Source organism: Myxocyprinus asiaticus, chromosome 21, assembly GCF_019703515.2.
Source record: "Myxocyprinus asiaticus isolate MX2 ecotype Aquarium Trade chromosome 21, UBuf_Myxa_2, whole genome shotgun sequence".
Lineage (NCBI taxonomy): Eukaryota > Metazoa > Chordata > Actinopteri > Cypriniformes > Catostomidae > Myxocyprinus > Myxocyprinus asiaticus.
The window spans coordinates 30,582,664-30,594,751 of record NC_059364.1 but is presented as its reverse complement, the minus strand read 5'-3'; the positions used below and the strand labels follow the sequence as shown (position 1 = coordinate 30,594,751).

Genomic DNA, 12,088 nt, shown 5'->3' with positions numbered 1-12,088 from the left:
CATACACACACACTTAAAGGCACAGGTAGTCTTGCATGCTGATGTGCTCAATGTCTGCTGGTTACCTGTGGCTGCTGCTCTAGATGCCATAAGGATCAGCCTCCTTGTGATCAGAGTCTGAGTGATCGGCTAAGAGGAAGAAGGAACAGCGAGCAGCCAGCACTCTGTCTCCACGACAACGCCCGGCAGATACCACACCTCCAGTTTCAGGCTGCTCAAGAACAATAAGCGTTTATCTCCACCCTCCCTCTCTTTCTTGCCTTCTCTATCCGTTGTTTCCCGCGGTAAAGCCAAGCTCACTAGTAGAGAGTGACGTGCCCGTGTAAGTGACGTCTTACCAAAAGAGAAGCATGCAGGGATTCTGGATGTGTGTCAGTTAGACTGAGTTCCACAAGGGGATTAGGCACTTTTCATCTGTATGACGCACACTAGAAAGAGAGAGAGTGAGAGCAGAAGAGAAGAGAAAAAGAGGGAGACAGAGGATGGGGTCGTCATGGAGATATTCAACCATGAAGGGAATGTAGGGTGAATGACAGAGTGTGAGAGAGAGAGAGTAGCTCAAGGAAAGCCCTAAGATGTACAAACAGACTACACCACACTTTTTATTCAGTTTTCACAGAAAAGAATTAGCCCGTGCACTAATAACCAGCCAAAAAAAAAAAAAAAAAACACAGCACAAAGGCACCCGTGTCAATTTGCATGCACATATTTTCTCTGTCTCCTCCAGAGCTTTAATAGTGTAACTGGCTAACCCTGAGGGAGGCCCCTCTACAGCGCTATTGTGCATCTAACTTAATGCTCTAGCCTTCAGATTAAAATAGCTGCAGCCAAATGCCTTAAACCTGCTGCCTTCTCTAAGATTACATAGCACATCTTGCCCTGTCCAGCAAGGATGCAATGTGAGCTTAAATGTGAAACCCTACTAATAGGACCGGGTGGAGGGCAAATCTCACCACGATATTTTAGGTAACATGAAATGCAACGTCTAATTCATATTAACATAGTGTAGAGGACAATTACCTACCATTGGGGTACAGCAGGCTGTTCTTTCTACTTACTAAACAAAGGAACCTACAGTCAGCCATATTGGACACAGTAGTGGGTCTTGTAATTAAACCATCCTCCATCAGTTTTAATGCGTTAGTTTATTCAAAAATGAAAATTCTGTCATCATTTACTCACCTTCATGTCGTTCTAAACCCATTCGGCTTTCTTTCTTCCATTTAGCACAAAAGAGATGTCAAAGGAATGTTCCGGGTTTAATACAAGTTAAGCTCAATCAACAGCATTTGTGGCATAAAGTTTATTACCACAAAAATTAATTTCGACTCGTCCCTCCTTTTCTTAAAAAAAAAAGCTAAAATGTGAGTTCCAGTGAGGCACTTACAATGGAAGTGAATGAGGCCAATACGTATATGTTAAAATACTCAATGTTTGAAAAGTATAGTCACAAGATGTAAACAATACACATTTTAACATGATTTTAGTGTGATAAATCACGTACCTTTTCTGTGTATAATTATAGCCAATTTTACAACTTCATTGCCATGACGATGTCAACAAACCCTTAAACCCTAAAACGACTGTAAAAAAGATGATTGAACTTTACAGCTCAAATAATACATGAGTTTTAATAGAAGAATTAATGTAAGTGCATTTATAAATTTATAAGCTTCACTTTTCTGCCTTTAAACCTTCCGAAAATTGGCCCCATTCACTTCCATTGTAAGTTTCTCACTGTAACCTTGATTTGTGCTTTTTATTTTTAAAGCAAAGTAGGTACCAGACAAAATTATTATTATGCCACAAATGCTGTAGATAGAGCTCAACTTGAATTGAACCTGGAATATTCCTTTAAGTAGAATGTCCAAGCTGCACTCTTCTATATAATGAAAGTGGATGGGAATTACAATGCTACTATGCATGTATAGTTCTGAAGCATTTTTCGGTAGTGGCATTTTTTATAACCCAGAATTGTCAAAACACAATGACTAGTGCGTTCTTTTGAGTCTAGTTAAAATTGAATAAATAAGATACATGTAAAAACTGAAAATAAACAATGAGGTTTCATTACCAGATCTTTAAATAATACATTGAGGCAACAACATTTCTTAAAGGACATCAAACGTTTACCTGAAGTGACATGTACCTTGTTGCATCTACACGAGAGAGATGATGAAAGCATATCGTTGTTTAGATGCTTTTATTTCCTTGGCAGAAATGTCAGGAATATTTAATCGCTCTCAGTATAATCAATGAAGCTGTTAGCAATGCAAGTGTGTGACTTATGATAGTAGCGACCTATAAGATCACTTTCAGTGCATGTAAACTTAAAGAAATAATCAACTCTACCTATCAAACTTAATTGGCAAAAATGTTGTTCTCTTACCAGAGATAAAATATGTGCTATATCCTACAGTCATTAGTACTGTACATATCCAGCCATAGCTTCACTGCTGCAGTCCATGCATCTATTTGTATTTTATTTTTCGGAAATCTAAACACGTTCATTTCCGTTAGTTACAGGCATCCAGCCCCCAAACAACATGGTCCAAATTTTAATGTTGACATTTTATGACAACCATGTTAAAGTTACTGCAACAAGTCACAATGAATAAAGCACCTCTCGTTGTTGTTTTGAATGTGTTTGACAACCAAAACTATAGAACATGCTTTGAAAAGGTCTATATTCCAAGTATTCCAAGCCATATGATTAGTGTGAGGAGTAGAATTAAATTTAAGTTGTTATTCAATGAAAATCTTGCTTGACAGGCAACTGTGGTCACCATTAACTTTCACTGTATATAAAAAAGTAACTTGGAACTTCTACAATAAATAATTAATTTTCTGTTCCATTGAAGAAAGAAAGTCGTACAGGTTTTGAAAGACATGACAGTTAGTAAATTACGACATTTTTGGGTGAACTGTCCCTTTAAGTGCTTCTAACAAGAAAATAATTGATTGAATAGGCCGTCAGCTGTATAAAAGAAGCCTTGATATATATGATCTGATAGTAACTAGTTAGACAACTGTATCTGGGGCATAAATGTATGCAGCATGTGCTCTGTGGAATGCCAAATGTGTTTTCAAAGGTGCAGCTGTAATTGTAGAGCTCCATCATCTGATCCTGTCATGCTGATCTGATATCAAAGAGATGAAAGCTCACTGTGATTGCACATTCCAGGAGCTGGAATCCCATACACACAAAGCCTCCAGCCTGATTTAACGGAGAGAATTACACTGAAGCTTAGACAGGCCAGGCTTTAAACCACATTACAGTAATAGAAAAAGGGCCAAAGACCAAAGGCAATCATATTCTGTTTGGTACATACAGCAAGTGCGGGCAAAGTGCCAACTGTGTTGCCTTTTTTATGTGTATAAGTGTTTGCCTCTTTCCCATGAATACAAACACGTGTTTGTGTTTGGTGTGTTGTAAACAGTAAAGGTCAGCACCCCTGGGGATAGACAGAGTGTAGGAACAGGGAGAAGAAGGCCACATACACACTGCATCTAAATACTCCTGTTTTGAGTGCTTGAGTTAAATCACTCGCATGTCGTTTCAAACCCGTGTGAATGTTTCATTCATGGAGATCTGTGGCAGCGGGGGTGTGGTCAAGTGGTAAGGGCGTTTGCACCTGAGCTAGATTATGTTTACCACCTGTTTCTAATTCCAGTGAGCATGGGGAGAGTGGCATATAAGCAGCCTCGCCACCAGCAGAGCGGAGAGAGAGTCTGGCACAAGGAAGGCCATGGTGTTCCTGAAGCTGTTACGTTTAATCTGTTATGTTTGTGAAGCTGATGTGTTTAAGTGACTACGTGCCTGTGAAGCTGATGAGTTTGTGAAGTTGTAAAGCACTGAAGTGGCCAATTAAAAGTCCTACCTGAGCCTGGAAAACCTGCTTCCCTGTGTTCTCCTTCCCTTCTGTTTGTGAAGCTGTGTTACAAGAACAAAATGAGGAAATTTGAAGAACGTACTGGTCGCTCTAGATTGATCACACTGTGAATTTTGGTGATAGGTGAAATCATCCTGCTCTTATCGAAATTCGAAGCACTACCCCCAACGGCGGAAGCTGGAAGTGTTGTTGAATGTATGGGAACGTGTGAATGTCCACAGAGTGGTGCCAAAAGCAAGTTGTAAATGATTGAATACAGTCAACAGGAATGCATATTATATTAACCATACACCTAGGATGGCCAGACGTCCCGTTTTTCCCAGGACAGTCCTGTATTCAAGCACTTTTTCTAGTGTCTCGACTTATTCTGAAAAAAAACTGTGTTTTGTCCCATATTTCCCCTCTCCTAAAATTCGCCTATGTGGCTTTCTCAGTCACGTGAGTATTCTAATCAAATGTAGCCATGGATAGGACTTGTAAAACCAATAAAATCACACCGTGTTATTTGAAGTACATGATTGGATTAAACTATCCAATCACAATCAACAGATGTCCAGTTAGTGAATTGATTGAAAAGTCAGATTGAAAGAACACAGATGAAATTGCAGCTGGAAAAATGTCAAGGAAGAGTGCATGTACATTTAATGAGGATCTTCAAAAAGAGTTTACATTTCTAAAAAAGGAGTCACAGACAGAGCCTAGTAAAGTGAGGTGTGAGATTTGTGGAGCTCGCTTTTCTATTGCCCATAGAGTCCGCACTGACATTGCGCAACCTGTTCATACAAAAAAGCATGTGGATGCTGCTAAAAGTAAGTGTGCCACACCAAGCGTTTGCGATTTTTTTGTGAAGCAAAGTTCTGAATCTGACAAGGTGCACGCAAGTGAATGACTTTTTGCTTATCATTCTGTTGTGTACGGCCATAGTTTTCGGTCGGCTGACTGCACTGCGAAATTGATCAAGAATTTGTATGATCCCAAATTTTCTTCTGCCCGCACCAAATCTGAAGCTGTCATATGCAACGTACTCACTTTTGTGCAGCTGTTCTATCAGAAATTACTGCAGCATGGCAACACATGTTTCCTCTCTCTTGGTCCAGTTCTTGAAAGAATACTACACATTTCACTCAATGGTCTGCATGCATACTTTCTTTCTCAAGAAAAATGCCCAAAGTTTCTAAGAGACATTTTCAGCTATCTTTGCAGTCATGTGTACAGAACCAAAATGAGCAACTAGTTGCTAATCCAGAGGCGCTTCTCTCTTTAAGACACTGACAGCTAGTATGAGAGTGTGTCTCTCTTCTCCATGAGCGTTGCTAGCAAATCAAGGAGACAGAGGTACGTGTCTTGACTCATTTGCACATTTTTGACACCAGTCTGTGTCCACTGTAGTTGAGCCCACCAGTCTAGTTATCTAGAGAGAACCCATATATTATGGTTCAGAGAGAGCACTCTGTTTAAAAGTAGCAGCTAAACGAGCATTTTAAAAAAAAAATGGCAGATGATAAGATGTCTCTTGTGGCTAATATTACTTTGATTAAAAGTAAACATATAGCTAAATAGCTAAATGCGGGTAAGACCACTGGCATCCATGTTTATTGTTCACTGCCATAAGGCACCAGAACAATTAGGTTAACCACTGCAAGTTTAGGAGTGACTCGTGTATTCAAAAATGGAACAATACATTTGTGGATTTACTCCCGTATTGACATGCAGGAGTCACTCCCAAAACTTTGCAGTGTGTATAGACAAAAAATAAAATAAAAAAGAAAATAATAATAATACAAATTCAACCAACAAAAAGTATTTTATGTCAGTCAAATTTTTTTATTTTTTATTTTTTAATTTTTTTAACAACATTGGCAAATCTATGTTGGTTTGCCTCAAAAAAAAAAAGTTGCAATAAAAATTGTGGATATATATATTTTTCAATATAGGAACATTTAAAGGAATATTCCGGGTTCAATACAAGTTAAGCTCAATTGACAGTATGTGTGCCATATTGTTGATTATCACAAAAAATTATTTTGACTCATTCCTCCTTTCCTTAAAAAAAAAAAAAAGCAAAAATCATGGTTACAGTGAGGCACAGTGAATGGGTCCCAATTTTGGAGGGTGAAGCTTATAATTTTATAAAAGCATTTACATTTATTCTTCTGTTAAAACACATGTATTATATGAGCTGTAAAGTTGTTTAAATCATCATTAACAGGGATTACAGAGTTTACAGCGTTACGTCGTCATGGCAACAATGTTGTTAATTTGGATATAATTTTACTCTAACCAGAAATGGTTAATAAGCAGTTTTATCACACTTAAATCATGTGAACACACATTGTTTTCATCTTGTGGCTATACTTTTGAAATGTTTTGAGAATGTTTATCAAAGACATATAACATTGTAAGAATGTTCTTAATGTTGCAAGAACATTTGTTTGTAACTTTGAAAGAACATTTACAGAACATTAGCCAAAGTTCTGAGAACGTTCCCTGTTAGCGGGGTACGTGGCCAAAGACAAATATAATTAGGTGTGAAGATGGTACTAAGGATTGTAGCTTTGATGAACGTTTTTAAAATCACTTTCACCCTGCATGTCCCCACAGACAGATGATTGAATTCACTAACAATAATTAAGCAAGCACCAACAGCTTCATGCACTGAAATGACAACATTTGAAGAGACAATTGTTGTGCATTCTGTATGAATTAACAATGGAACATTGTAAAGTAAAAAACTGTAAAAGCAACCAATCTATTATGTAGAAGACACTTTGATGTTTCTTTTAATGTGTTATCATTTGAAGCGTCTTTGTTTGAAAGAAACATATAGAGACTCTGAGACGTGATGGCTTACTTTGACACAAAGAAAAAGGAGACTGGAGTGAGATGCATTCATTAACGTCTCTATTCACACGTATGTCATGCAAGAAAAATGAGTGAGAATCGTGCAGCTTTGCATGTCAGAGTTTAAGTGTGAACAGAACACACTTAAAGGCTTCCTCAACTCTCACACACACTCCATTTGTAGCCTCTCACTGGCCAGTCGGTTGCCATGGGAAACCATCCGAGCGCATCACAAAAAGAGTCCTCAAGGGACTCCTGCCACAAGCAATCCTATCCACTGAAACACACTTAGCAGTGTGTGTGACAGAGTGCAGTTTCCGAGATGTGGACAATTCGGTTTCTCACCTCTTGCCTCATAGAAGAAATAGAAACCCATCTGTCAGCACTCTAATAACACAGCCGGGGAAAGCATTTGAGGGGTCCTGCTGTGCTCCAATATTGAGCAAGACACTTTAGAAAATTGAATAATTATTGGGGAGTACAAAATAAATCTGAAGAACAAGGCCAAAAACATAAAAATCCACACTTATATAAACCTTTCATTTGTGATTTATGTAAGGCAGTGGAATGTAAAGGTTTGACCATTCAATATTACATTTAAATAATTGAACATTTGTAAATAGGGGTAGCATTCATAACTGAATTTGAGAAGCATATGTTAAATAAATAAATAAATAAATGTATGAATAACATTTTTACCTCAGGCAAATGGGGGAGATTAATCCGAAACCTGTCAAGAAAATGTCCTGTTCTATTTTATGCCAAAAGAAACTAATAAGAAATGATATTTTTCATATAGGAAATTAAACCTATTTTAGGGCTATTAAGATATTTACTTCGTAACATTATTTTCATGACAGTTATTCACATTTTACTGCCCAATTCTCATTACCGCAATGCAGAAAAAAGATGGTCATTGTGGTATTAATGATACAGGCCTATTATTTAAATGGTAAAGTATTTATACATCATAGTAGTACTCCCTTTGTATTGCTTTTTTTAATTAATAAAAAAAAAAAAAATTGTACAGCACCATCTTTTGAACTGTAATAAAGTAAACTGCAAATAACACCTGCCACACAGCGCAGCTATTTGCACCCCAATAGTCTGTTGGAAGTGTGGAAATTATTCTACAAACTGCACTGTGTTTTTTCAGTGGCGTGGTGTGTAATAACTGTGCCTTTTTGACCTGGGTTCGATTCCACGTTTGTCCCACTCTTTTTTCCCCCCACTCTGTTTCCTGTCTCCTCTATTAATATTTCATAAGTACTACATGTAATAATACATAAAAATGTATATAAAGGTAGTTTTAATATAGTAATATTATAGTAAGCATGTTTTTTTGTTTGTTTTTTGTTTTTTTGACTGAAACCATAGATTTGATGCCATTAACAATGGTGTTACTACAGTGATATGGTGTTTATATAGTAATCATGTTTAATTTTGTGGTTACTATGATTTTACTGCAAAATACCATGGAGATACTATGGTTACTGTAGTAAAACCATTGTTAATTTTTGTAAAGGAAGGTTAGGGTTAGGTTTAGGGGTAGGGGTTGGAGTAGTGTGTCTTTGGGACTCTAAATAAACACAATAAACACCAGAGTGCAAATAGCATCTGCCAAAAAAAATAAATAATAATAAATAAATAAATGTGTTATGGTAATGAGAACTATCATTGAAAACAATGGGAATAGTAAAAGTAAAATGTCCGACTGCATTAAAATAATGAGAAGTGTTGCTTCATTTTCTTTATTCAAAATATAATTTAAGATTTTTTGTATTGATTTGGGGTCAATGTGACCAGGACATTATCAAGACAGGTTTTCAGGTTTCTGCCCAAAATATTGTGGTTTTAAATTTCAGCAGACATCAACAGAAACATATGATTCTTTTGAATATATAGAACAGCCACTAAAATTCTGTGAACAGTAGCAAGTAATCACTATGGCTAGAGATAAAGATGTGAACTCTTCAAGACAGTGAGGGGGTCTGATTGGCAGAGACAAAGTAAAGGTTGAGTCTCCATCTTGTGGTCATTAATATTGCCAGATCTGTATCTCACCACCTTTCCTCAACATTTATCAAGTATATTACTTTCACATTTAGTTTATTGGCAGTGCAAACTGTAAATTGTCAGTGACAATTATCTAAGCATGTACAGAACACAACTAAATCTACACCTTAATTTCCAGTTAGAACAGATATAAAATGTCAACTATTGTGAATATTGTGAATAGTGTTTATTAGTGTATACTGTTTGTGGCACTTTCCATTAATAAAGTACACTTCGGTGTCCCAAGGCTTTTTATAAGCATTAGCATTATATTTAACATATAAGGCAAACTTTTTATAATATGGGTGTATCCGTTAACATTAGTTAACTACATAATCTTGGTTAATGTTAATTTCTACAAATACTAATACACTTTTAAAATTAAAAGTTGTATACTGTATGTTAGCATTAGTTAATGTCTTATCTCACATGAACTAACAATGAACAATTGTGTTTTCATAAAATTAACTAATATTATATAAATGCTGTAAAAATACTGTATATTATTCATTGTCAGTTCATGATTCCTAAGACATTTATTAATGTTAACAAATACAACCTCTTTGCTAAGTGTTACCCACCTAGCATGAAAAGTACACTGATTTTTTTATTTTTATTTATTTAGTTTTAATTAATTCAATTGTGGACATTCCACATAATGAAAATGAGTTCCTTTAACATTAAATTAAAATGTAGGCTCTGTTTAGCATAAACCTAAATTACCTGTTCAAATAACTCTATTGAACCTTGCAGCTTGTTACTAGCTAGCAACAAACACATTAGCTAGAGGTGGGTTGAGTAGCCAAAAACTGTACTCAAGTAAAAGAACAATAAAAAAAAGAATTACTCAAGTAGAAGTAAAAGTACTAACATAAATAATTACTTGAGTAAGAGTAAGAAAGTATCCAATTAAGAGTACTCAAGTAGTGAGTAACTCGTTACTTTCACGAAAGATATTATGGACGTTAACTCCCTACATTCCATTCCATAATACACATTTAAAATGTATTACAGAATTATTATTTTTATTATTATTATTAATGGAAATTCTGTCATCATTCATAATCATGTTGTTCCAAACCCGTATGACTTTCTTTCTTCCATGCAACACAATAAGGAGATATTAGAATGTTAGCCTTGGTCACCATTTTCTTTCAGTGAATGTGTTTTTTTTTCACTATATTTTGAAAGTGAATGATGACGAGACTGTCTGTCCCTAACATTCTGTTTAATTTTGTGTTCCACAGAATACAAAGGGTCACACTGGTTTGGAACATCATGAGGGAAAAGATGACGGAATATTAAATTATGGCTGAGCTATCACTTTAAAGGGGAAGTTCACCTAAAAATGAATAGTCTCATCATTTACTTACCCTCATGCCATCTCAGATGTATGACTTTCTTTCTTCTGCAGAACACAAATTATGATTTTTAGAAGAATTTCTCAGCTCCTTTGATCCATACAATGCAAGTGAATGGGTGCCAATATTGTGATGCTCCAAAAAGCACATAAAGGAATCATAGTCATAATAAAGTAATCCATATAACTCCAGTAGTTAAATCCAAATCTTCAGAAGTGATATGATAGGTGTGGATGAGAAACAGATCAATATTTAAGTCAATTTTTTGCTAGAAGTTTTTCTCCCAGCCCAGTAGGGGGCGATATGCAGAGAAGAATGTGAATCACCAAAAACAAAAGAAGAAGAATTTGAAAGTGAACTGTTTCTCATCCACACCTATCACAACGCTTCTGAAGATATTGATTTAACCACTGGAGTCTTATGGATTACTTTTATGCTAACTTATGTGATTTTGAGCTTTAAAAAGTTGGCACCCATTCACTTGCATTATATGGATCAAAGGAGCTGAGAAAATCTTCTTAAAATCTTCATTTGAGTTCTGTGATGGCATGAGTGTGAATAAATGATGAGAGAATTTTCTATCCCTTTAAGGGCTCTTGTCAGATCTGGATAAATTTGTCAATGAGAAAAGAGGTTTTGAAACTTTTCTGGTAAATATTACAGTGAAAACATGAACAATGTTCCACAGGGACATTATATATAATGCTGAAATAAAAACCAAAGCAAGATCATGCTTTATTAATGTCTACTTTCGCTATTTCATAGCTTTTAGTTGTTTGTTCAGTGCGGTTACAGTTTTCAGTGTCGAAAGAATTTAGATCATTAGTTCTGTACATAATACCGCCGCTCCCTAAACACAGAGTACGCAGCCTGCGTAGGGCACCACGCAGAGAAATGCAGTCTGTTTGCGCTCCAGTTGTCAATTACATGTTTGGTAGAGCAAAAAGCATTTACACTTAACATGGATGTTTAAATGGATTTCTACAGTTAATCAGCCCAAAGAAGTTGCGATAGTTTCCAATATCCCCGTGAGGGCATGGGGTAAATGCGTAAATGCGTATAATGACATGCAGGATGCAGGACAAAGCGCACTGATATATTGCTGCAGATTTTAAAATGTACACTTAAAAACTGATGTCACATGAGCCCATATTTACAGAATCACCCAGAAAATGACCATTACCATGACACAGAAATGCCCACGTTAACATTAAAGTCATGACTTACCTCAGAGTGCTGCCTTAAGTTGGAGCTTCAATTTTAATCTTCAAATATCCGCTTCACTTGGTGTAAAATGGTGTTGCATGACGAAACTATTCTTTTTTCACTGTGCGGAGCGAAGAAAGTGTTTCACTTTGAAGAGCTTGATGCTGCAGCAATGATGGACTTGAGTGACAATCTTTGACAGCGCACGCAGCTGTGTGAACTTCCGCTCTTGTAAAAGTCCCATTCAGTAATCTCTCAATAAATTACGCATTAATTAAAATTAAACCCAGTAATGTAATGACAGGAACGCTGCCCATTGTAATGAAGTAAAAGTAAAAAAAATTCATTATTAATTTACTTGAGTGAGAGTAAAAAGTACCCACTTTTAAACCTACTCAAAGTAATTTTTTTCCCAAAAAGTTACTCAAGTAAATGTAATGGAGTAAATGTAGCACGTTACTACCCACCTCTGACATCTGCTGAACTCAAATGAAGATTTTGAGAAGAATTTCTCAGCTCCTTTGATCCATATAATGCAAGTGAATGGGTGCCAATATTTTAAAGATCAAAATCACGTAAATTAGCATAAAAGTAATCCATAAGACTCCAGTGGTTAAATCAATATCTTCAGAAATGATGTGATAGGTGTGGATGAGAAACAGTTCACTTTCAAATTCTTCTTCTTTTGTTTTTGGTGATTTACATTCTTCTCTGCAAATCACCCCCTACTGG

At 36.2% G+C, this 12,088-nt stretch overlaps 1 protein-coding gene across 4 annotated transcripts in view; it reads right to left on the bottom strand.

Moving 5' to 3' along the window:
* Positions 1-11,908, bottom strand: part of LOC127412207 (leucine-rich repeat and immunoglobulin-like domain-containing nogo receptor-interacting protein 2) — a 38,364-nt gene extending 26,456 nt beyond the window's left edge. For 3 of the 4 annotated variants that reach the window (XM_051648404.1, XM_051648405.1, XM_051648406.1), the window contains exon 1: positions 66-358. Coding sequence is in view for 1 of the 4 variants with exons in the window: in XM_051648403.1 (XP_051504363.1) it covers positions 11,824-11,832 (9 nt within the window). In the remaining 3 variants the exon portion in view is untranslated. Of the gene's footprint in view, positions 1-65; positions 359-11,823 lie in introns of those variants that run through there. The other variant, XM_051648403.1, reaches the window with a different exon arrangement.
* Positions 11,909-12,088: the final 180 nt, after the last annotated feature.